Raw genomic sequence first — 26,593 nt, 5'->3', positions numbered from 1 at the left:
AAATTGAAGCCTTCTGGCCCCAGTGTTTATTATATAGAATTGTTCACAGTAACAGGGTTTAAAGACAAAAACATGAATAAAGGATGCAAGTTTACTGCAAAGAAACACTGAAAACATGGCTATGACCTTCCAACAAACTCAACAAACATACAAACATTGTCAGAGGCACCCACGTGGTTCAAACTGTAGATTTCACACATTAGATAATTATTTTCTGCTGAGGATACAGCAATGAGTAAGAGAAAGTCTGGTCTCATACAGCTTCTGGTCTCATGGGGGCAGACAGATACCACATGAAAAACAAATATGTAACATGTCAGGAGAGTCACGGGAAGGAGAGGGGAGGGAGGAAAGTTTTTGTACACTCAGAATTCTTAAGAGCAATCCGGGGCTGCTTTAAAGGTCACAGGCTGGGAAAAAGATAACAAACTGCCAATTCTTTTTTTTTTTTTTAATTTTTTTTTTTTTTAATGTTTATTTATTTTTGAGACAGAGAGAGACAGAGCATGAACGGGGGAGGGTCAGAGAGAGAGGGAGACACAGAATGTGAAACAGGCTCCAGGCTCTGAGCAGTCAGCACAGAGCCCGATGCGGGGCTCGAACTCACGGACCGCGAGATCGTGACCTGAGCCGAAGTCGGACGCTCAACCGACTGAGCCACCCAGGCGCCCCCAAACTGCAAATTCTATTTAAAAAAATAACTTTACCGGTTGTAAATTTCTGGTCAGATTCTAAAATGCTCTAAGATGCATAGTTCTGAGCAGCATTGCTAATTTTTGAATTAGAATCTACACTAGTAAGTGGTTTATGGCTGTCCTAACAATGGAATATGGCCCCCGTCATACGTGAGGGCAAGGGTAAATATAAACATGAAGGTATGTGTTTACGGACCCATGGCACTACTTACAATGGATATCAATCTATAATAAAGATTTCTGGCTGCGATGATACAAATCTTTTACACAAACTCTTAGGTTACATTCAGCCTCTCCGAGAACAATCCATATTGTAATCACGAGGCATTTTCTCGGCACCCCCGAGGACACGATACTTCCAAGCAAACTATTCTTCGGGAAAAATACTCCTCACTTTGCAAGGAAGCACCTCCTGGCTGTGTTACAAGCAGACCATAATGAGGAATGGAAAGGAACTGTATTTTCAGGTCTAGACAACGAGGGCAAAACCGAGCAGCTTTGTGTTTGCTGCTGCTGCTGAGACGTGTGCTCACCCAACACCACAGAGGTGAAGACGCACGCTGCCACATCGTAGGGCCCAGCTTTGTTGCCAGGGTCAATCTAGGGCCTGGGTGCTGGCCGGGACCGTCGCCATCAGCTCGGCATGAACGCCACAGGGTGGGGGACAGGGTGTCTGAACACGTTCCTATCACCTCTACAAACAGAGGGCCAACCCAGAAGGTCTGCCTGCAAGGAAATGTCTCCGGTCAGAAAGATCAAAAAGTGAATGTGTGCGGGTCACCTCAGGGATCCCCCCAGCGCAGGCCTGTGTCTCAGAGGGGCTCCAGGGCCTTCCTGACCCCTGCGGCGCTCTGCCCGCAGCCTGGACGGCAGGTCCCGGAGAGCGCAGGACGCCCGGAGAGCGCAGGACGTGCAGGTGTACGGCCTTCCACACGGCAGCTGCCTTCAACCTTTTCTTCCCCACGGAGGAACCTGTCACCTCCGTGGGGACCACCGCGTACACAATACTGGCCTTAGGTTACGGATGTCCCAGCGCACAATGTCACTCCCATCTCTTCTCCCTTCAGAGGCCACCAAAATTCCCAGACTTCCTTCCTAAGGGAAGGATCTCCGCGAATAGTTTAAATATAAACTCTAGGTGGCCTTTGGAAAACACGTAATTCTTAAAATTAGGTTTTCCTTCCAGTTACATTTTCTTCCCCACCTCGGCAATACATTTTCCTTTTCTTGAGCACACGTAAACGAAACAGAAGGGATGCCTGAACACAGCTACACACACAGAGAAGCTGGCCGGGTTTGAAACACGACACAGGTAAGTTACAGGTCAATTACATCTCAATAAAACTGAGAAAGGAGAAAAAAAAAAAGGCACATGAGCCTAGCAACAAGCGACCACACGGCACGTTAATAATTAAAAGTTGATTAGACACATTACTCTTATTTTTCATTAAAGTCACCTGCTTTCCTCCTACTGCATTATCTTCTACTTCTTACTCTATCGGTAGCAAATTCTGGTCTCAAGCCTTCCTGCATACACCTGGCTCACCTCTACATACTTCCTTCTGCTAAAAAAAATCCTAACTTCTCTAATTAGACAGTTTGCCCTTTCTCTGTAACTTTAGTGGCTGCGAATTCAGAAGCTACTGTTCTACTAAGTTGTGAATTAAGTTCTGAATCGGCAAGTGTTAATGTCTAGCAAAAGATTACCTGTTTTGAAGCCTCAACCACAGAAGGGAGAGGTAACTGTGATGTAGAGCCAGTGTTTCGGGGATACCCGGAGAGAAGTCCCCTGAAAATGTTACGGATCCCATTCCTGGCATCTGCAGATGTTTTCTGGACTAAGCTGTTTTCCAGAAAACCAGTGGTAACGGAACCCGGCTTCTCTAAGGAAATTTCCCAAGGGCCTACAAGAGTGTCTAATTGCTCCCCGAAAAATCCTGAACTATCACACTGGGAATGGAGGATGGCGAACGAATGGGTGACGCGCGGCCACAGGCAGCACGGTGACCGTGTTACCCGACAGGAACACAATTAACTACCCTCGGTCACGGCTCCACACGTGGGAAAGAATACAGAGAACGTGTGTCCCGATCTGTGTTCTTCCGTTTGCAAATACCGCCGTCACCTGCTTGCCTGTATTTTAGGACCTACGACCTGGAGATGTTTTCCTTCCCCAGCAAGCCGGAGCGGAGGGACCGAGCGACGCAGCTCGCACTTCCGGCGTGCCTCCCACGCAACTTCCGGAGGGTGTAGGGCTCGCTTCCGGTCACTCGGCTACCTGCTGCGGGAAGTCTTCGCCGCTTTTGCTGTCGTTGCTGTCGTCTTCGTTCGAGTAATTTCCCGAATCTTGACTGGTTTGGGAATTGTATTTTTTGTGATCTTCACCGATTTGCTCAGTTTCTTCTACTGCGGTGATAATGTTTGTATTTTCGATTATAAAACACCTTTCAGTTTGCTCTTCAGAAGTGAAAAGGAGGAGGTTCCGGAGTGGCGGCTCAGAGAAATACTGATTTAAAGAAGGGGAGGAATGGAAACAGGTTGTTTAAAAGAGTTAACAGTTTCCTACTAATAACCTAGCTTCCGTCTCCTACATCCAGTACCGAGAAAAGCTGTCTTTTGGCGTGCATATGAAAAAAAAGTCAGCTAAGAGCCTACTGACCCCAGTCTAAGGTTTAGAACACGGCCACTTGTGAGGTCACGTACAACTGAGCACCGTTAGGGTCAGGGGCCCGGTGAGCGCGGGAGAGAACGGAACGGGGGGCCGGGGGGGGGGGGGGTCGTGCTCTGGGATTGTGGCGAGGGTGTCTGGAAATTTTTACCCCGTAAGGGCACTCGCCCAGGTTCTCTTCAGTGATCGGCTGGAGCTCACAGAGTGAACATGTGCAGACGGATTGTGGCTGATCAACAATTCGCCTCCACGTCTCTGGAGCTGCAAAGCCGGAGCCCCGAACAACACTCTCGAGGCAGGCAGCCTGAAGCCCACCTAGGTGAACCCACCATCCCCAGGCCAGGTCCTTGCGCTTGGGCCTTGATCATCGAGTGCTTTCATTAATTAAATCGCCTCCCCTCACAGGTGTGCCAAACAGGAACCTGCGAGGTGTCGCGAGAGGAGGCTCATTCTCCTTATTTCCCTGTCTGTGATGTCATCTACAGAATACGCTTTGTGCAACTCACGACAATGTGGTAGGCTTTTGGTGACTACCAAGCCTTTCTTTCTTTTTTTTTTTTTTAATATGAAATTTATTGTCAAATTGGTTTCCATACAACACCCGGTCCTCCTCCCAACAGGTGCCCTCCTCCATACCCATCACCCACCCCCCATCAACCCTCAGTTCGTTCTCAGTTTTTAAGAGTCTCTTATGTTTTGCCAAGCCTTTCAATGGAAAAACAAATGCCACAGGGGCCAGACTGACAGAGTAATAGGAGATGACGGACACATGTTACCAGTCCATGTTGTGTGATGTTAAATGGCTGTTGCTAGAGCCAATTTACTGGAAGCTGAAGAAAACAGCCCAGTCTGTATTAGTTTCTGCGTAACAAGAAAAAAGTATGGATTCTGTTGACGCGAAACGTACTTCCCGTTCATTTTAAGAAAAATCCACCTGGCGACACAGAAGAGTACCATACCTCATCTATCGTGGAAGGAGGTTTACTTGACGGGAAGAACACATAACGGACACATCGCAGGAATAGTTTCAGAACGTAAGTGACGACCGGGATGGACAATAAGGCAGCACAAATCCCAGCTATGAGCCACGTTTTGGAAGTACTTCCTAAAACAGAAATAGGTGATGTTTAGCTTCAACGTAAGTTTTGACACGCAAACACGTTAATAGTGCTGACATTGTGTGCGCATAATACGTAGCCAAGTGAAAGGAAACATAAAACGTACGTGACCATACGCCCTTAGAAATATTTCTGGTAACACTGAGCATACAGAAGCTGTGGGCAACCCATTTCCGTTTAAAGATGGTGGCCTGGCCAGTGAAGTAAGAGAGGCTTAGTGAAGGAGGCCACGTTGACATGTGGCTCCCAACGTGCCAAGTATTCTCTAGCATTTCTGTAATACACAGCTGCCTAATTAAAACCATTCTGTGATGAGTAAGTACCTACAGGTCAACACTAGGAACTGGAAAATACAACATGGGACTTCACCATTCCCTCATAACAACATTCACAATTGAGCTACTTAAGCGATTTCCGCGTGACAATCGTATTAAGAATGATGTAAAAAACAAAAAGTCAAAAATAGTTTTATTAAATGCTAAGGAGTAACCGGTAAGAGCAATTAATTATGTGGGCACTGGAAGAAATTTAACACATTCAAAAACACTGAATTGTGCATTAAAAATATTTTCTAGGGGTGCCTGGGTGGCTCAGTCGATTGAGCGTCCGGCTTCCGCTCAGGTCGTGACCTCGTGGTTTGTGGGTTCAAGCCCTGCGTCAGGCTCTGTGCTGTCAGCTCACAGCTTGGAGCCTGCTTTGGTTTCTGTGTCTCCCTGTCTCTCTGCCCCTCACCTGCTTGTGCTCTGTCTCTCTCGCAAGAATAAAACATTAAAAAGAAAAAAGAAAAGAAAAATATTTTCTAAAACCGAAAGACTTAACTTCAAGGTCTACTTTTGATTCATGTAGTTCATGAAGAAAATATTCTCTTTATTCCTTTAAAGTAGTCAAAAAGGAAATATCTTACAATCTCAGTGAATTGAATTATTTTTAAAGTTTATTTATTTATTTTGAGAGACAGCGAGCGAGCTGGGGAGAGGCAGAGAAACAGAGAGAGAGAGAGAATCCCAAGCAGGCTCTACACTGTCAGCACAGAGCCCGATGTGGGGCTTGGATTCATGAACCGTGAGATCATGACCTGAGCCAAAATCAAGAGATGTTCAACTGACTGAACCACCTAGGCGCCCCAGTCTAGTTACATTAACAAAAAAAAAAAAAAGGAAAAAAAGTTTATTTATTTTGATGAAAGAGAGCAAGCAGGGGAGGTACAGGGAAAGGGGGAGAGAGAAAATCCCAAGCAGGCTCCATGCCATCAGCACAGAGCCTGATGCAGGGCTCAAACTCCCAAACCGTGAGATCACTGACCTGAGCCGAAATCAAGAGTTGGATGCTTAACTGACTGAGCCACCCAGGTGCCCCAAGTCTAGTTACATTTTTAAAAAAGATACAATGAGGGGCGCCTGGGTGGCGCAGTCGGTTAAGCGTCCGACTTCAGCCAGGTCACGATCTCGCGGTCCGCGAGTTCGAGCCCCGCGTCGGGCTCTGGGCTGATGGCTCAGAGCCTGGAGCCTGTTTCCGATTCTGTGTCTCCCTCTCTCTCTGCCCCTCCCCTGTTCATGCTCTGTCTCTCTCTGTCCCGAAAATAAATAAACGTTGAAAAAAAAAAAAAAAAAAAAAAAAAAAGATACAATGAGGGCACCTGGGTGGCTCAGTTGGTTAAGTGTCCGACTTCGGCTCAGGCCATGACCTCACAGTTCATGGGTTCGAGCCCCGCATCGGGCTCTGTGCTGACAGCTCACAGCCTGGAGCCTAAGATTCTGAGTCTGCCCTGCTCTCTGCCCCTCCCCCCACTCACACTCGGTCTTCTCTCTCTCTCTCTCTTTCTCTTTCTCAAAAATAAACATGAAAACAATTTTTTTAAAGATATAATGAAAGATTCTGACCTGGTTTTGTTTTCTCGCACACAGGATCACTAAAAACGCTGCTCTTATTCCACCTTTCGTTCTCAGTGAGTGCTCTGGCTTTGACACAATATACAGTCAGTGGTTTCAAGTTAGGAAAAGTAAAGTCAGTTCTTTTCTCTAGAGTTTTTCTCTATAAAAAATATAAGGAGATCATTGATAAAATTTAGTTACCTTAGGAAATCAGATAGGGAATGTCACTTTCCTGAATTCTCTAAGTATCCAGTCTAGGACTGGCCCCTCCTAACCACTTAGTTGGAGTGCATTTAAGAAATATAAATTTGTTTTGGATGACACATCAGAACCAAACCAAAGTTAAAAATGCTGCTTCCAAAAAAAAGAGTAAGATAGAGTCCTAAGACAACTCTAATTTATAAGTAGCCGTTGATTTGGATTAATTGCCATTGTACTTCCTCTGCTCAGGAGTGGGGGGTTCTGGCCTTAAACTGCCTGTATTAAGGTATCACGTATAGCTATGTGGCCTTTGGCGAAGTTATTTCATTTCTCCCTGCCCTATTTCCAGATCTGTAAAACGAAGACAATTATTGCGCCTCCCTGTAGTAGTCAGGTATGGCCACCATAATATTGTGTAACAACATCACGAAACAAGGACAACGAAGTAACGTGCAGTGTTACATGATAACACTAAACGTCCTGTGGCTGAAAACACATTTATTCGCCCCCCCCAACATGTTCTGACTGGCTGGGGAGCCCTCTTGGAGGCGGTGGGTCAGGTTTAAGTCTCCTCCATGAGTCCCTCATCCTCCTTGGACCAGAAACTAGGTGGAGCATTGTTCCCTCCTGGCAAACGAGAGAAGTCTGAGTGCCAAGCCAAACTATGCTCACATCACACCCAGCCACGTTCCACTGTCGAAAGCTCCGCATCAATCAGGGAAGGAATAAGGGACGGACACTCCATCCCAAGTGTCTGCTGAATGATTCCATCAATCAGATCGCCTGGCAGGGTCGTTCTGTGGAAGAATGACTGAGACGGTTGACGTAAATTACTTACCACAGTATCTGCTGCTTAATAAGCTTTCAATAAATAGGAGTTGCTGTCATGAGTGTAATAACTGCCATATTGGCCAGACAGGACAAGATGGCCAGTGAAATTATTTAATCTCTACTATCTGTCAAGTCATGTGCTAGGTATTTTCATATGTTGCCTCGTTTTAAAAGATTTTTAGGGGCGCCCGGGTGGCTCAGTCGGTTAAGCGTCCGGCTTCAGCTCAGGTCATGATCTTACAGTCTGTGGGTTCGAGTCCCGTGTCGGGCTCTGTGCTGACAGCTCGGAGTCTGGAGCCTGCTTCCGATTCTGTGTCTCCCTCTCTCTCTGCCCCTCCCCCAGTCGTGCTCTGTCTCTCTCGGTCTCAAAAATAAATAAGAACATTAAAAACAATTTTTAAAAAAGATTAAAAAATTTTTTAAATAAGGGGTGCCTGGGTGGCTCAGTAGGTTGGGCGTCTGACTTCGGCTCACGTCATGATCTCAACAGTTCGTGGGTTTGAGCCCCACATCAGGCTCTGTGCTGACAGCTCAGAGCCTGGAGCCTGCTTCGGATTCTGTCTCCCTGTCTCTCTCTCTGCCCCTCCTCCACTCATGCTCTGTCTCTCTGTCTCTCAAGAATGAATAAACGTTAAAAAAAAAATTTAAGGGGCGCCTGGGTGGCGCAGTCGGTTAAGCGTCCGACTTCAGCCAGGTCACGATCTCACGGTCCGTGAGTTCGAGCCCCGCGTCGGGCTCTGGGCTCATGGCTCAGAGCCTGGAGCCTGTTTCCGATTCTGTGTCTCCCTCTCTCTCTGCCCCTCGCCCGTTCATGCTCTGTCTCTCTCTGTCCCAAAAATAAATAAACGTTGAAAAAAAAAAATTTAAAAAAAAAAATTAAAAAAAATTTTTTTAAGTAATCTCTATACCCAACATGGGGCTCAAACCACAATCCAAGATCAAAAGTCACAAGTTCCACCGACTGAGCTGGCCAGGTACCCCTCAGATGTTGCCTCATTTTAAACCTTATAAACATAAACATCCTTTCAAAAAAAATGTAGTTACTATGACTACCACCACTTTACAAAAGAGGAAACAAAATCTCAGAGAGGTAAAGCACCTTGCGTAAGGTTACACAATTTGGTGGCTTGAGACACATATTTAGGTTTTCCTGATGTAGGGATAACTGAGAACTGACTAATTCTCAGTGTACTAAATTATGCTTTGGTTACAGTGTGTTCAGATAGTTAAAAGGAAAGCAGCCAAGTCACTGGAATCTTCTTAGATTTCCAACTGAAAATGAAGTCAAGTTACAGAATTCACCCCACTCGACTGCCTAAGATTTTTAAAGGTTGAGCGCTTGATTGTAATTCCACAGGGAAAAGAGATCTAGAAATAATGTGGATTATCTGCTGTTGTATATTATCTTTGCCCATGGTTTTTGAATTTTAGTATTTGAACCCATGTTTCTTAATCTTTTTTTTCATGAGTCCCCCAGCTCAGGAGCCTTTTAGACGACTGTTCTCTAACCTTTCCCTTGCCACGAAATTGATTTTGTTGAGCGAAATTGAACTCTGGAGGCATGGTTTCCTCCTGGAGGGCCACAAACCGTTGTACCATCTAAGATTCTTCACCTCCTTGGAGGTACGCTGCCTCCAATGGATATCTGGCAACATCTAAAGGTTTTTTTGGTTGTCCTGACTGGGAGGGATGATCCTGGCGTCCATAATGTGTAAGACAACTCTGACCACAAAGAATGATCCAATCCAAAGGTCAACAGCATTGAGCAACCCTGGTTTAGATAAATACCCAGGAATCGTTTTAAAAACACAAATTCCTGAGTTCTACCTCTGGAGATTCTGATTTGAGTAGTAAAAGGGCTCAGGGATCTGAGTGTTAAAAACAAACGGGCCCAGACGCAGACGATCCGTAACTAGCACGCAAAACATGGAAAGATGCTAACATTATTAGAGTTTACAAATTTTGCCAAAATTTTAACTTCAAACTTTGTTTACCCAAATCACATTTACAGCCCTACATTACAAACTTGCAGCACATAGTTTGTTGTTGTTGTTGTGTGTGTGTGTGTGTGTGTGTGTGTGTGTGTGTGTTTTACCTCAGCATTTGAAGTGTTTTCCCAAAATACGATTTCATAAATTAGTGAGTAATGCTGGTTCACAGACTTGTTTTCAGACTCTTCTGGAGCGCCGATAAAGACCCGCAGGGAAACATCATTCGTGGGTTTCACGTTAATGGTTGGAGGAACGAGGACACCTAGGAAAAAAATGTACAGACACGATGCTCAACTTGGGACTTAGGAAAACAGCGTTAAGAATTTGCATCAAATCAGAGAAACACATTCCGGAGGAAAAGCTACTGGCTTACTTTGTAACTGAGCATCAAATCTTTTTTCTTTAGACCAAACAGATGTGGTATTTCCATCAGATGCTTGAACACGGATAAGGTAAATTCCTTTCTGGAAAGTATTTTGAGGAATGGCACACTGGGTAGTTTTGACATTTTCACAGCCTGGCATTTGTTTCCATTTACCTGAGTTCCCAGGAATCTTTTTAAAATAGGCACTTTTAAGATAAAAAAAAAAAAAAAATTTTTATTACAAACATAATCATTCAATTAAGTATTTATGAAACACCTATAATATGCTAGATACTCTGTTAGGGACTAAGGTTACAGAGGTAAACAGTCCCCACCCTCAGTGTCTCGCAATACGGTGTCAGAGACGTCCATATGACGCAGAGAACCGAAGACCTTGTTCCAGAATGTGATAAAGCACGGGTGTGCCGGGGCTGACCAGTGCCAGCACACAAAAACAGCTGCTGAATAGTCAGCAATGCTGCGAACCCATTATTAAAAGCCATTATTAAAAATCAAATTGCAGGGCCCCTGGGTGGCTCAGTGGGTTGAGCGTCCGACTTCAGCTCAGGTCATGATCTCCGGGTTTGAGAGTTCGAGCCCCAAATCGGGCTCATTGCTGTCACCCTGTCAGTGCAGAGCCTGCTTTGGGTCTTCTGTCCCCCTCTCTCTACTCCTCCCCCACTTGCACGTTCCCAAAAAGTAAATAAGATATTAAAAAAAAATCATCAAATTGTATAAGCTCACAAAGAGTTTGCATTAAAAATAAAAATACTCAAAACTCTTCTCTTCTTTTTTCATTTTCTGTCTCTTTTTTTTAATTTGTAGCTGGTGGGTCAGAAGCACAGGTGACAACCTGGCTCGAAAGTCCTCTGTCCTAATTATTTGACTATATTTTATTATCTGTGCTCAAAGCTATTCACGCCTATTGTATCTATGTGGTGGACATACTATGTAATGGAGTTTTGCTGTGCGTTTCTTCCCAACGTCATGTTCGGTGACATCATGTTGGAAGCTTGAAAGTGAACACAGTAAAAAGAAAAAAAAAAAAGTGACCACAGTGGGAGCATTTACATCATGAAAACTGGCAAACATTAAAAATAAGGCTTTTTCTTCTTCTGGAAAACCAGCTGTGAAACATCCACCCACACACCAATGGCTGCCTGTTATAATGGGAGATGTACACCACAGGGTGATAAGAGCAAGTCTAAACAGAATGTGGGCACCTAACTGAGCCTGGGGAGGTCAAGTAAATTGCTCAGAAACCAACGACTCGAAGCATCCCAGTTCAAGCTTGGAACTACAATAGCCTCCTAACTGGTTCTCCTGTCTTTGGGGTTTCAATGGTTCACTGCATCACATACAATGCAGCAACCTTCACCCTCCTTGAATATGGACCTCATGTTACCTATCCCTCAATGTAAAATTCTGAACAGCACCCAAATGCCTAGAGGCAGTCTGAGGCTAAGCTTATCTTACTCCATCCTACCTATTCAACTTTCTCTCCCACTTCTCTCCCATGACCAAAGGTTCAACTGTTCTCAACGCGGGTCTTCTCCCACATGGTAGGCAAAATTCCAAGATGGCCCCCAAGATTCTCACCCTTGGTGCACATGTCCTATATATTCCCTCCCCTTGAGTGTGGGCAGAATCCATGAACTCTTGAGTAGGTTACATTCTATGGCAAAGATACAGGGATTTGCAAATGAAATTAAGGTCCCAAATCAGCAGACTCTTTGTTAACTGAATGACACTAAGCTTGAGGGACCTGCCTCATCAAACAAGCCCCCAAAAAGAGGTCTAGAGATCTGAGATTCTCTCTCCTGATGGCCTCCAAGGAGTAGGTCACCACAAGTCCTATAGCTTTGAGAAATGAATTCTGTCAACAACCACATGAGTGTAGGAGAGGACGCCAAGGTCCTCTATGAGGGCTGTATGAAACCACAGCCCCAGATGACACCTTGACTGCTGCCTTGGGACCCCTTGAGCAGAGGGACCATGTAAGCCAGGCCTGGTCCCCTGACCCGAAGTCAGTGGGAGGTAACAGCCCTCTTTACACTGCTAAATTTGTGGTAATTTGTTACAGAGCAATAGAAAACTGTACCTCCCCCTTACCTTGACCTAATGTTATCTATCTATCTATCATTTTTAAAGTTTACTTATTTAGAGAGGAGGGAGGGGCAGAGAGAGAGGGGGAGAGAGAATCCCAAGCAGGCTGTGCACTGTCAGCGCAGAGCCCAATGCGGGGCTTGAACTCACAAACTGTGAGGCCACGACCTGAGCCAAAATCAAGAGTCGGATGCTTAACCGACTGAGCCACCCAGGCGTGCTGACCTAGTTCTAAATCTCTTCGCAGCCCGAGTTTCCCGTGTGGTGTAGCTCTGCCTTATGTGCCCCGTCTCGGCCAGTTTAAAACATGTGATTCGGGGCGCCTGGGTGGCGCAGTCGGTTAAGCGTCCGACTTCAGCCAGGTCACGATCTCGCGGTCCGTGAGTTCGAGCCCCGCGTCGGGCTCTGGGCTGATGGCTCAGAGCCTGGAGCCTGTTTCGGATTCTGTGTCTCCCTCTCTCTCTGCCCTTCCCCCGTTCATGCTCTGTCTCTCTCTGTCCCCAAAAAAATAAATAAACGTTGAAAAAAAAAAAAATTTAAAACATGTGATTCACCAATCCAGGCCTTGTTCACATCTCCTCCCCCTCCACGCGGCTCCTTTGGCCTCTCCAGCCCCACTCCCACCTTCGCATTTTCGATTTCTGTCACCTTTTAATTTGTACACCACTCCTCAGCCCCAAATCACACCTTGCTATGCAACCTCAGCTACCCGCTTTGGATTTCAGGAACCACGGGCCGTATTCGGCTGCCCCTTTACAGTCCCTTCCGGGCTCTGTGCAGTGGGCCAAGTACCCAAAAGACAATTCGAGACGGGCCACCGGAAACCTCCATCCCTCTCTCATCTGTGGCCCTATCATTCAGCATCCTGCTGGGAGGGAGGTGAACACAAAAGACTACTGCACGGTTTCCTGGTCCGTCTGAGGGTTCATGGGCATGCATGGAGGCACGGGGGCACATTTCTATTCCACGACCAACACTGAAGGACAGAGAAAGTCCAGCAGAGTCAGTATCCACTTCCCTTTGCCCTGTTTGCTTCTCGCTTCTCTCCTGGCTCTTTCTTTCCTTGTGTCTGGTCCCTCTATCCCTCTGCTCTAAACAGAGCTTTCTTTCCCATCCCTTTCCTCCCCTACGGCCCCCTTCTCCTTCCACCTGATTTGCCTCTTTATCCCCTACAACCTCCCGGTCAATGTGAACCGCGTGCAGTTCTCTCTCAACCCACTTCTGCGGCGCCTAGACGTCATCCAGTGTCGGCGAGAGCACAGTTCTCCCGGCTCTCTCCATTTCCCACTGAAGTCATCACTAAAAACCCCTGTCAAAACTAATGAAGTCGTCAAGAAAATGGGAAGGCTGACTTGAGCAAGGCAGAGTGGCTGGACCGAGATCATTTCAAGGACTCCCGGAAAAAGCGAGTTCTGAAGAACAGGTCAGGGTCACGTGTCAAGTACTGCAGAATGGGGAAATGACACACACAATGAGACACATACTTAGGAAAAAGAAAAAGAGCCAGGGGGCACTCGAGATATTATGAGAGTGTGCCCATCTTACAACAAATGAGGAAAGTGAGGCCAAAAGAGTAAGGGATTAGCTCAGTGTCATCCAGTCAGTTACCGGCAGAGCAGGAACCGGTATTAAACATCCCGTTTCCAATATAGGGTAACGCGTCTCCATCAGTCAGCATGTGTGCCCGGAACAGTGGGGGGCTGAAGTGGAACGAAAGGAACCATAACGAACTGTGCAAAATAAACTGTGCAAAAGGAAACTAATGGACTAGGACTTACTGGAGCCACTGAGCTTGAAAAGTCATGTTTTCAGATGCGTAATCCCACTTAAGAACACAGATGTCATTTATAGCATCAATTCGAACGTTTTCTGGTGGAGGCAGCTTATTTTCAACTAGAAGACAAAGATTACACAGTAAAGCATGCATTTTTACTTTAGGGAGATAACGTATGGTAAGAATTCTTAGCGGCACGGCAAAGAAAATAAAAGGCTTACATTTTATTACGAGGTAACGGCTAAGTGAGTTCTGGTATATGTTCACACAATGCAGTATGGTGCGGCCACTTAAAGAATGTGATAGATCTGTATGTGCTCTCGTACAAAGAGATCCTCAGTGCGTTAGGTTAAACGAGGAAGTGGAAAGACAGATCTAGCAGGATCCAATTTTTTTTTTTTGAAAGCCAAAACCAAGAAACTGTAGGTCCGTGCGTATGCTTACACGAGCCCTGACCACGGCAGGAAAGAATATGTACAAACTGAGAGCAGTGCTCGTCACTTATAAACGGAACCAGGGGTAAGGGGGCAGGAGAGGGAAACTTTAAACCCTTCTGTGTTGTTTGATTTTGAAAACAAAGCATATAAAACTTTGATCAAAATAACAAACAAATCTAAGCTCCTAACCCCGGACCTTCATTACTGGCAAGATGTCATTGACGAAATATGTCAGGATGCTTTCACATTTGAACATTTCACTTATCAAGGTATACTTTTTGGAAAACTAACTGCTCCTCTGGCAGCTACTTTGTGGATTCTGAGCGAATAACAATCAGTTTTTGTCATTAGAAATTATTTAGACTTTTAGGCAGAATTTTCATTCCTCTGGACTTGAGACAAAAAAAAAAAAATCCCAAACACTGTGACATTTTTCCCCCTTATGTAATGGCGGTGATAATGTTTTTGTTTTAACATCTATTAAACCATCATATAACCTCCAGCAACCCAAGGGGGAAAAATGCCACAATTAACAGATTGCCCATCCGGACATACAGTTACTGAATCTAAAGCATAACTTCCTCCTTACCTGTGGTCTTTATACAATACACTGGACTATAGGCACCAATTTTTCTCGGCAAAAGTCTTGCTTTAACTTTTAAACAGTAAGTCGTCTCTGGTGAGAGTTTATAAATTTTGTCTCTGGGATACACAGTTTTAGTCTTTATCTATAATAAAACAAATAGAATTCTGCTGTTAAAAAGTATACAGTCGGGGCGCCTGGGTGGCGCAGTTGGTTAAGCGTCCGACTTCAGCCAGGTCACCATCTCGCGGTCCGTGAGTTCGAGCCCCGCGTCGGGCTCTGGGCTGATGGCTCAGAGCCTGGAGCCTGTTTCCGATTCTGTGTCTCCCTCTCTCTCTGCCCCTCCCCCGTTCATGCTCTGTCTCTCTCTGTCCCAAAAATAAATAAAAACGTTGAAAAAAAAAAATTAAAAAAAAAAAGTATACAGTCAAAATCTGGACCAGATCCACGTCCTTTTGCCCTTCTGCTGAACAAAGGTAAAAGTCATGCTCACTTCGGCACCTGAAGAGTTTTTCCAGATCTCTAAGCTGTATGTAAAACTCGAACTATCCAGAGCCCACATGACACCACCTTTTGCTCCAGGTGGGGAGATGTTTATTTTTATTGCCTTATCTTCGGCTTCTAAATGTACTTTTGGAGGACCAATTTGAGCTGTAAAAAGACAAGCGTATTTATTATAACAATTTCATTAACACAAGGTCAAAACATTCAGTTGGCAAATAATTCTAAGTGCTTCATATGTGCCTGGCATAGTCAAACAGAGAAAGTCCCTCGCAGAGCCTACATTTCAGTGGGGCATATGGCAAAAAACAAAACCAACCAACAAACAAAAAAGACAATCGAAAAAACCAAAAAAACGCCCAAACACCCGAATAAACGAATACATACAATGTGGTGTGCTATACGGAAAAATGAAGTGACATAAAGGGATAGAGGACGGTGGCAAGGGCTGTTTTAGGTAAATTAGTCCGGAAAAGCCTCTCTGAGACAGGTGCTCAGAGGCATAAATCACTTAAGGGCGGCAGCCATGCACATTTAGGGAAAAGGTATTCCTGCCCGAGGGTGCTCCAAGTGCAGAGCCTCCGAGGTGGGAATGTGCTCCCCCTTTGCAAGAGATGATGAAGAGGCTTGCATGGCTGAATGGTTGAAAAGGAGATCAGAGGAGTAGCTGGGAGCCAGATGACAAAGGAAGAACTCCGTAGTAGTTCCTAGTTCATGTAGTTAAATCAGTGACATGTAGTTAATCGGTGTCGGGGTGAGATCGGAGGAGAGCCATGCCGCCGTGATTTACATTGTGGAAAGATCATCCTAGTTAACGTCCCAGGAAGCAGGGAGGCCGGGAAGAAGCTACTGCAGAAGTTCAAGTGGCAAGTGGGAGTGGCTTAGTGAAGGCTGGCCCAGGTGGGGGTGGGGGGTGGGGTGCAGTGACAAAGGATCCTATTCGGGACATGCTCTGAAGGTTGATCTTTCAGAATTCCTTGGCAGGCTGGAGGCAGGATGCCAAGGAGGACTCTAAGACTCTTGGCCTGAGCGAGCGAATAAATAGGTGCTGTCCTTAGAAGGGATGGAAAAAACTGCTAGAAGAGCAGGTTTTGAGGGGAGGAAATCAAGAGCTTTGGCCAGATGACCCCTAGGCATCTATGCAGGGAGGCTGAATTCGAGAACTGATGATACCAGTCTAAAGGCAAGGGGAAAAGAGCGGGGCTGGAGGTGTAAGCGTGGGCCTTTCTCAAGAGCATACAGATGGGCTCGAAAGCCAGATTAGCAGCGGATGAGCGTAGAAAGAGAAGAGGCGAGGACCGAGCCCCGTGAGCAGTGGGGCCCTGAAAGGTCAGGGGGGCCGGAACAAAGTGGCAAAGGAGGGATCCGATGCGCAGGAGTGCTGGGAGGGAGCAGGGCCCTGGAGATCTAGAACAGGGCTGGGGACTCACTCGGCGTTGACGTCACCAGGGTACTGGACGAGAGTGGTTTTGTGTAGTGATGAGGGACGGAATTGATGTAGAAGGCTGCAGGCTGAGCGGCAGGCAGAGAAGTGCAGAGAGGGATACAGATCATTCTTGGGAGTTTTTTTTGTTTTAATATTTATCTGGTTTTGAGAGAGAGAGAGAGAATGTGAGCAAGCAGGGGAAGGGCAGAAAGAGAGGGAGGCACAGAATCGGAAGCAGGCTCCAGGCTCCGAGCTGTCAGCACAGAGCCCGACACGGGGCACGAACCCACGAACCGCGAGATCACGACCTGAGCCGAAGTCGGACGCTTAACCGATGAGTCACCTAGGTGGCCCGCTTTTTTTTTTTTTTTTAAATGGGAGACTTCACATCGTGCAAATGAACAGGCTTATGAAGTGAGCTGCTGCAGTGAGATTTGATGAAGCATATACTGTAATTCAGCTGGCAACTTCTTACCTTTTTCAAATGGGGTGAATGCGTCAACGTTATGCCATGGAGAAGTCTCGTTTCCTTTCTCTGCTCTTACACGCAATTTGACTTCTTCGTAAACATTTAGCTTGAGTGAAGAAAAGTTGCATTTGGTACTGGTAACAGATTGACACCCAGGCAATTTTAGCCAAGTATTATTTCTGGGTCTTTAAAATAAAAAGGCAAATAAATGCATAAGAAAATATGTAAATACAAGTGTTAAACACAGTCTCTGTTTACTGACATTATAAAGCTGGTCTAAGTAGTTATTTTTTCTATTTGAGGTCCTGTTAACGTTTTCCTCCGCCACTCTGCACTTTTTCAATACATATATACCAAGTTATTATTTATAAAATGGAATAATTCTGACAGTTAATGTTTTTGAGAGAGAGAGAAAGAGAGAGAGAGAGAGAAAGAGAGAGAGAGAAAGAGAGACAGTGTGCATGCACAAGTGCAAGAGAGAATCCCAAGCAGGCTCCATTGTCAGCACGGAGCCCAGTGTGGGGCTCAATCCCACGACTGTGGGGTTAAGACCCGACCCAAAATCAAGAGCTGGATACCTAACTGACTGAGCCACCCAGGAACCCCGTGACAGAGTTAATTTTTTACTACAGTTCTATAATTTTGTGACGGTTTGTATTAGGAAGGATTTCAAAAAAGCAGAGAAAGAAATAACATGTAAGGTAACAGCGAACTTTGTTAAGAATAGTTGTGTGACTTCTGGCCAACTGCCTTGTATTTCTGGATCTTTTCCTTATCGAAAATTTGGTAACTGGATTTGATGGTGCCCTTCTTTTTAAAAAAATTTTTTAAAAAAAATGTTTATTTTTATTTTTGAGAGACAGACTGCAAGGAGGGGAGGAGAAGAGAGAGAGGGAGACACAGAATCCAAAGCAGGCTCCAAGCTCCGAGCTGTCAGCACGGAGCCCGATGCGGGGCTTGAACCCATGAACCGTGAGATCATGACCTGAGCCGAAATCGGACGCTCAACTGACTGAGCCACCCAGGCGCCCCAATGACGCCCTTCTAAACTTGTCCTACGAATAGATTTACCAGACCAAAGAAAGACCTCAGAATCAGCATGGTTTGGTAACTTCCCCTGCCCTCATCAAGACCAAACCGTCCCTTTGGCTCGCTGATTGCAGTAATTCTGCTACATCACTAGAGACAAAGAACTTAAAATGTTAACAAAAATTAACAAATTCTTTGAAGTGGATTTAGTCCATTCAAAAGTAGAACTGATCAATATTGGATTCTTCAAAAAACATGAAGAAATCAAGTTGGCAAGGAGGGCCTAAAAGGGAAAGGGTCACGTTGCCACATGTCACTTTGCCTGACCTACCGAGGAGGCTGACGGGAAGGTGAGAGGAAACTTGCCAGGTTTCGAAATTTTTTGCCTATGTGAAGCCCTGTCTACCTTCAACCAGGCAGAGGAACTATCTGGTGAGAAGGCATTTTTGTCAAGATGAATTCATGGCTCCAGCCTAAGCTGCTCCTCGGAGGGGAGGGGGATGAGGAGGGAAGGAGAATATTGTAGATTTCATTTTAAAAATGCTTTAAGGGGGCGCCTGGGTGGCTCAGTCGGTTAAGCATCCGACTTCGGCTCAGGTCATGATCTCGCGGTCCGTGAGTTCGAGCCCCGCATCAGGCTCTGTGCTAACAGCTCAGAGCCTGGAGCCTGTTTCAGATTCTGTGTCTCCCTCTCTCTCTGACCCTCCCCCGTTCATGCTGTCTCTCGCTGTCTCAAAAATAAATAAACGTTAAAAAAAAAAAATTTTTTTTAAATGCTTTAAGGGGCACCTGGGTGGCTCAGGTAGTTGAGCAATTGACTCTTGATTTCAGCTCAGATCACGATCCCAGGGTTGTGGGATTGAGCCCTGCGTCAGGCTCCACGCTCAGCTCACTTGGGTGCACGTTCTCTCTCTTTCAAATAAATAAATAAATAAATAAATAAATAAATAAATAAAGGAAATACATGGAAATAAAAATGCTTTAAGACAACAGACTCCAGGGGTGATCTATCCACATAAGTTCTTTGAGGACCCCAATACAAGTCTATCTCATTTTTCAAAAAAGAAACCTTTGAAAAATCTGCCAAAAACATACACTAGCATGTGGAAAGCTTCATTCCTAGCCGGTTTCCCTTTTTTATTTTACTCATTTGAGCTGTGAGGGTAGAGCTGGCATTTAATGATACCATTCCTGAGACACTTCTCCACACCAGAATCTATTTTTTATTTTGAGAGAGAAAGAGTGGGGGTGGGGCAGAGAGAGAGGGAGACAGAGAGACAGAGACAGAGACAGAGAATCCTAGGCAGGCTCCCCACTCAGAATGGAGCCCGGCGCAGGGCTAGATCCCACAACCCTGGGATCACGATGTGAGCTGAAATCAAGTTGGATGCTCAACTGACTGATTCAGCCAGGCATCCCCAGAATCTATTTTTAAAAATCCAGAAACTCTTAATATAAACAGAAAACCTTATAAAAATTTTGTGGGTTTTTTTGTTTTGTTTTGTTTTAATATTTGAGAGAGAGAGAGAGAGAGAGAGAGAGAGAGAGCGAGAGCATGAGCAGGGGAGGAGCAAAGAAAGAGGGAGACACAGAATCCAGAGCAGGTGCCAGGCTCTGAGCTGTCAGCACAGAGCCCCATGTGGGGCTTGAACTTACGAGCAGTGAGATCATGACCTGAGCCAAAGTCGGACGCTTAACCAACTGAGCCAGCCAGGGGCCCTGACCTTATAAAACTTCTAAAACCAAGTCTTGACATGGTTCTAACCCACTCTCACTCTTTACCTCTTTCCTGTTCCAGGAGATGCACTTACATCCTTGATTCCAATGCTTCTGTAGACGAGGGAGCTAATGCAGAGGTAGCTGCTTTTATGTTACTTAAAGAAAAAACAAACCCCGAACTCAACTTTATCATAAAAGTATTTAGATCGGAACAAAACAGAATTTGAAACTGATTATGTAACCAACACAAAACTCATTTCATAAAACCAGTGTCATAACATAATCACCTGCCACCTTTGTCTTTCCTATTCACGGATATATTCTAAGCACCCACAGGAGGATTCGGCACAGGAGGCACTCAGTGTTTATTGAATGAAAGAATCAATACTAAACACTACATACATCATAATGAACTGTAGATATAGGTCACAAACACTGATGTCTTAGCATGTGTTCTACAGACGCTGGAATCCTAACAGCTTTTTTATGCGGCATTTATCACCAGTGCCTGTGTCCTATGTTCTGAGAAACACTACGTTAAAAAATATTTGTTTGCTGCTGCGATTAACTACACTTCCACTGATCATTTACTCCATGTCAGTGCTCTGGGCACCTTCCATACAACTGTTCTATATACTTCTAACAGCCTTCAGAGTTAGATACATTATTATAGGGGTGCCCCATCTCAGCGTGCCTGGGGTGGTGCTGGTTGTAGTTTGTTGTTCTCGCTTATCTAAAATGAACTGCCCCTTCTAACTCCGAAAAATGTCTTGGTTTGGATGATAAACATATATGGTCATATTAGTTTTTATTATCACAACGTAACAGGCAAGAAAACCGGGACAGAATAGGTAGCATGGGACGGCTCTAAACCCAAGCAGCCTGGCCCAAGTCCGCATGACACTACACCATCGCCACACTGTCTCCTTAAACTGTTGGTCTGGCATATTTTTACAAGGCGATTATTTATAAAGCTAGTAGAACAGGGTAGAATAAGAACACCGTGAAATAATGCATTCGATGCTAAAGTCAGAAAGGGTAAAAGGCTATTATGGGCTGGAGAATTCAGGATAAGCAACAGGATGCGGAGGAACGACAGTACAAGAGCGCTGTCTATGACTATTCTTTATTAAAAGGGTAACTTTAATTAAGAGTATCTAGGGGCGCCTGGGTGGCTCAGTCGGTTGAGCATCCGACTTCAGCTCAGGTCACGATCTCGCGGCTCGTGAGTTTGAGCCCCGCGTCGGGCTCTGGGCTGATGGCTCGGAGCCTGGAGCCTGCTTTGGATTCTGTGTCTCCTTCTCTCTCCGCCCCTTCCCTGCTCATGCTCTGTCTCTGTCTCTCAAAAATGAATAAACGTTAAAAAAAATTAAAAAAAAAAAGAGTATCCGAAATGACCTTTGTTATACTGAAAGCAGTTGTTTCATGAGAAAGTTCTCAACGAGAGCAAAGAACAAAAGTGACAAAACTCCAAGTTCAACTTAAAGAGTTTCTTTTTTTTAAATTTTTTTTTTTCAACGTTTATTTATTTTTGGGACAGAGAGAGACAGAGCATGAACGGGGGAGGGGCAGAGAGAGAGGGAGACACAGAATCGGAAACAGGCTCCAGGCTCTGAGCAGTCAGCACAGAGCCCGACGCGGGGCTCGAACTCACGGACCGCGAGATCGTGACCTGGCTGAAGTCGGACGCTTAACCGACTGCGCCACCCAGGCGCCCCAAGAGTTTCTAGAGCTAAATTCTTAAATAATTAATTCCGAGAAAAACCACGTATGTACGTATACAAGTTTGTGTGTGTACACGCACACACACATATATGTACACATGCACAAGTACACACATGCTAATTACTAAAGTTGTGGGATTAATCTCACAGTTCTATTAACAACCAACTGGAGGGGGTGCCCAGGTGGCTCAGTCGGTTAAGCGTCCAACTTCAGCTCAGGTCATGATCTCACGGTTCGTGAGTTCGAGCCCTGTGTCAGGCTGTCTACTGTCAGCACAGAAGCCCCCTTCGGATCCTCTGCCCCCTCTCTCTGCCCCTCCCCTGCTCATTCTCTCTCTCTCTCTCTCTCAAAATAAATAAATAAACCTAAAAAAACAAACAAAACTCCAAAGAACAATCAATGGGAGAAGGAGGGTGCCGGGGCTGTGGTTGAAGTGGGAGCGTCCTGGTTCTGGAGGTCCTGCACCCCATTTCTTCACCGCCCAATTACCGGCCGCTCTTTCTTGGACACAGATCACCCCGGACAGGGATCACTTAACACCCAGGACACCCAAAGCAAAGTACTGTGCTTCCTGAGCTGTGTTCCTTCTGTAATCCTTTCTTCTCCAACTCCCCACCTGCCCAATTATCTTGGCAGCTATTATGTAGGAAATTAGCACCAGGGAGGAGACAGAAACTCCAGAAACAGGGTCTGTGGAAATGCGAGGTCCTGTATCTAAAATGAAAACATTGTGCCTAATGGAGATAGTAAAGCCTGACCGGCAGGGTGCGGGTGGCCTATTCCAAGACCATGGATAGACCTTTTGGGGCCCTCTCCCATGTCCTCAAGACACGTTCAAGTTCCGACCCTAATTTATACTCAAAGAAGGCGGAGCGTCTAGAAGAGAAAAGCGTGGTCTACAGAAGCTGTCTGCCGTCCTTATGCCCCAAACCTCTTTTGCTGAAACACCCAAAGATGAATTTGTAGAAACGAAGGCATAAATATCACACAGACATAAAATTCCTCTAGAAGACGGAAAAGCCAATGGTTTCCCAACCCTGAGAAGTAAATGACAGGGTTACAATGGTTTGAAATTATTCAGGTGGTTCTTGCAAACCAATCAGTAGAGTCACATACACTTGATAATCTGCTGAGAAAGTCACGTTCCCGCCAGCTGGATCGCTCCCATTCCACCTCAGGGTGAAGGTATCATCAATGATGTGGACCTCTACATTTTCAGGAGATTTTAGATTTGTTCCCCCTATACATAAAGGCAACAAAAAAGAACACAGTTACATATACACCGTGCATATTCTTTAAAATGCGAGTCTTCCTTTCACATCACTGATCAAAGAGTGAATGCATTCAAATATAATAAAGCATATACAAAAATCTAAAACAAAAACCCAATGAGTGCTTGCGGCCCAGGGAGGCTGCTAATTATATCTCTGCATTTGAGAAAGCTGGAGAAAGGCTGAGATTTTTTTAATCTGCAAAAAGTTAGCCTTATATGGCAAATGCATCTCAGTAAAGCTGGAGAAAAGAAACAAAGGGAAATTGTCTTTTATTTGAAAAAATGTCTCTTTGCCCAAAAAATGTGAAAATGTAATTCAAAAGGATACACGCACCCCTATGTTTACTGCAGCTTTATCTACAATAGCCAAGTTATGGGAGCAGCCCAAGTGTCTGTCAGTAGCTGAACAGAAAAAGAATATGTGGTGTGTAGGTATAATGGAATATTACTCAGCTGTAAAACAGAATGAAATCTTACCATTTGCACGGAGAGAGCCAGAGAATATAATGCGAAGCGAAGTAAGTCAGGCAGAGAAATACAAATACCGTATGATCTCATTAATATGTGCAAGTTTAAAAATTTTTTTAAATGTTTTTATTTATTTTTGAGACAGAGAGAGACAGAGCATGAGCAGGGGAGGGGCAGAGAGAGAGGGAGACACAGAATCGCAAGCAGGCTTCCAGGCTCTGAGCCGTCAGCACAGAGCCCGACGTGGGGTTCGAACTCACAGACTGTGAGATCATGACCTGAGCTGAAGTCGGACGCTCAACCGACTGAGCCACCCAGGCGCCCCTTCTTTTAATATGTGCAATTTAAGAAACAAAATGAGCAAAGGAAAAAAGAGACAAACCACGAAACAGATTAACTGTAGAGAACAAACTAATGGTTAACAGAGGGAGGGTAGGTGGGGGATGGGTGAACTAGGAGATGGGGATTAATGCCCTCATCATGATGACAAAAATAAATAAATAAATACAAACTAATTAATTAAAAAAAAAAAAAAGACCTTGGGGCGCCTGGGTGGCTCAGTCGGTTGAGCGTCCGACTTCAGCTCAGATCACGGTCTCGTGGTTTGTGGGTTCAAGTCTCTTCCCTCTGTCCCTCTCTCTCTGTCCCTCCCCTACTTGTGCTCTCTCGAAAATAAATTAAACATTAAAAAAAAAAAAAAAGACCTACTAGCAAAAAGATTACAACTTGCTGAAATCTCAGATTACAGTTGGCATTTTTTAGCACTAAAAGTATTCTTTAGTTAAGGTTAAAAAAAAAAGAAAAAATAGTCTGTATAAACATTTTCTTTGATCTTAGAAGCAATGAGAGGATACAGGGTTCCACTGTGTAACAGCCTCAGTTTGGTTTCACATTCTATGTTCACGCTTCATATATTCTGATAGAGAATGAGACAGGTGTGATTCAAAATGAACAGCTACTGACAGAAACCAAATATTCACATGACAAAATCGAGAGATAGAGGTATGAATGTTGATCATGTCAGCCGAGCCCTACAGGAACTTGCAAAGGTGTTCATTAACAAGCCTGAACCCTTCTGTTTTTGTTTTTTTTTTTTTTAAGAAATTTTTTTTAAATGTTTTATTTATTATTGAGAAAGTATGCGCTGGGGAAGGGCAGAGAGAGAGGGAGACACAGAATCTGAAGCAGGCGCCAGGCTCCGAGCTGTCAGCACAGCCCAATGCAGGGCTCGAACTCGTGAACTGCGAGATCATGACCTAAGCCGAAGTCGGATGTTTACCCGACTGAGCCACCCAGGCGCCCCTCTTCTGTTTATTTTTAAGGACTTCTATCTAGAGATCTGCTTTATTTCTTATGCTTTGAGTACAAATCTTCCCCCAGTTGGATTTCCTGTCTTCTTATTTTTCCCTTTTGGCCCCTCCAACCTGAATTTTTCTTCCTCTCACACTCCAGACCCAGCTCACGGAAGCTCCAATACTGAAGCTCAAATACTGCGGCCCATACTAACCTTGCTCTTTATATGCTGTAACAGGAATCCATTTGCTTAATTTCACACTAAAGTAGATACTCAATACAGTACCTGACATCTAGCAGGACCTCAAAACTCATTGAAAGAAGATGTTACAAACAAACAAACTAAAAAACAAAACTCAATTGCTTCTTTGTGTCACGCACGTATCTGCCATCAGATTACAAATTCCTTAAGGGCAGGGTCTATATAGCTTCATACTTAACCTGCATTTCTCAGTAGCGTAATGCTGAGTTCACAGGAATTTCTTCAACATCACAAAGGACTGATCTTTCGTTAAGACTGGCTTTAAAATGTATTCCTACCGTATTTCTAGCCTTTACTTCTGCCTCAAGGCAAGCAATTATCTCCTTGCAGACTTTCGACCATAGGAGTCCACATGTAGAACTTTCTTTATTGGGACTGCTTCCTCTATTTTCCAGCTGGAGATATTATGGTATGCAGTCAAAAGGGGAGGCATCTTAGAAAACATCTGAAATTTTTTTTTTTTTTTTTTTTACTTTGGGGAGCTCCTTATTGAGTCTCCCCTCCCTCAATTTTCTTTTTTATATTCATTTTCTCTGTGACTTCATCACTGAGACTACTTTTCCTTATTGCACTCCTCTAAACTTTATTCCCATCCCGTTTGTTGTAATTTTCTGGATTCTATGCAGCCAAAGGGCAGTGATTGGGTTTATGGGAATCAATAAAAGATCCGAAAGCATTTATAGTCTCCAGTTTAGACCAGTCTAATGCCAGCAATTCTGAGCCTTGAGACAAGAGGACATTGATGGGGTAGAACCAGGGATTTCCTCTGGGATGCAGTGCTTCTACTGCTGAAGGAGAGAGACCCTGAAGTTAGGGGCATCTTGGCATTTGGGAGACCACCAAATAATTGACTGAAAAATGCAAAAGGACTTGGAAATAGTCATTAAGTAGCATCTTCGATTTCAGATTTTGTCCTATTACTGTCAGCAATCTCCTTTTGACAACAAGTCTATTTCACCTTTGTACCGTGTACAATTTACACAATTGGTCGCTTCCAGCTTTTCACATGCCTACTGATGGTCAGAAATGATTTACTATCTTCTTAAGTCTGACATAAATCCAAACACATACATCCTCCCATATTAAATTTCCTCCCACATGTTGGATAATTTTCTGAAGCTAGGGTCCAGAATTGCATTTACTAGGTTTAAAAAGTATGAATATTTTTATGACTTTGAAAGAGAGCAACATTAGGATCTCAATAACTGTTTACTGAATTGAGACACGGTTTCAGAAGCCCTGGTTATTTTTTAAGGCTCTAGTCAAGCTGCCGGATTTTTCAAAGAGACACGAAGGCGACAGGAAGGCTCTAAACACCCAGCACCGCGGGGGTGGGAACCCGGGGAGGGATGGCGGGGAGGGCGTCCCCTGCCGGGGGACGGGGGCGCTGGCTCCCAAGCAAGCGGCGTGGAAGGATCCTCGAACACTATTTCCTCTTGATTTTCGATTTGAGCGCTGTGACCACGGACGAGCAGAGGTCTCCCAGACATCAGCCCCTTCCACCGGCCTCCAAGGGCGGAGGCTTCCAACGCCCCTACCGCCCAGCCTGATGCCCACCCCCCACCCCGGACCCCTCGTCTCTCACCTGCGGCTGCGGGCAAAGTCCACGGCGCTCCAGCAACCAGCATCAGGGTCGTCGCGCCCAGGAGGGAGAACATCCTCCGCTGGCCGCCGCCGGCCGGGCCAGTCACATCCTCGGTCACCTCGGGCAGAACCCCACAACGCAAGGCAACCCTCGGCGCAAAAGCGGCTTCTCGCTCCGCCCCTCGCCCCGCCCACTGCACAGTCA

General features: G+C 45.1%; 1 protein-coding gene across 2 annotated transcripts; it reads right to left on the bottom strand.

Annotated features, from left to right (window-relative positions):
• IFNAR1 (interferon alpha and beta receptor subunit 1) lies at positions 1–26,593 on the bottom strand. 2 transcript variants are annotated; one of them, XM_030330653.3, is made up of 11 exons: positions 26,390–26,593; positions 22,625–22,748; positions 17,042–17,220; positions 15,133–15,290; positions 14,646–14,784; positions 13,624–13,738; positions 9,749–9,945; positions 9,480–9,637; positions 6,362–6,512; positions 4,323–4,468; positions 1–3,201 (listed from the first exon to the last, which is right to left on the bottom strand). In XM_030330653.3, the coding sequence occupies exons 1-11, from the start codon at positions 26,460–26,462 to the stop codon at positions 2,962–2,964; spliced, it is 1,680 nt and encodes a 559-aa protein (XP_030186513.1). In that variant the 5' UTR covers positions 26,463–26,593; the 3' UTR covers positions 1–2,961. The 2 variants fall into 2 exon arrangements, with proteins under 2 accessions (XP_030186513.1, XP_035920191.1); XM_036064298.1 differs by lacking the exon at positions 1–3,201 and adding an exon at positions 4,024–4,224.

This window comes from Lynx canadensis, chromosome C2 (assembly GCF_007474595.2).
Source record: "Lynx canadensis isolate LIC74 chromosome C2, mLynCan4.pri.v2, whole genome shotgun sequence".
NCBI classification, from domain to species: domain Eukaryota; kingdom Metazoa; phylum Chordata; class Mammalia; order Carnivora; family Felidae; genus Lynx; species Lynx canadensis.
This window is presented reverse-complemented; position numbering and strand designations above follow the sequence as displayed.

What these genes read in the sequence shown, in the direction of transcription:
- IFNAR1 (XM_030330653.3), bottom strand. Translation starts at nt 26,462, where the DNA reads ATGTTCTCCCTCCTGGGCGCGACGACCCTGATGCTGGTTGCTGGAGCG. An exon ending in ATTTGATGCTCAGTTACAAA is followed by an intron (nt 9,638 to 9,748) that starts GTAAGCCAGTAG and finishes TTTTTTTCCTAG; the next exon opens with GTGTCCTCGTTCCTCCAACC. An exon ending in CTCCTTCCACGATAGATGAG is followed by an intron (nt 3,202 to 4,322) that starts GTATGGTACTCT and finishes TCTTTAAATCAG; the next exon opens with TATTTCTCTGAGCCGCCACT.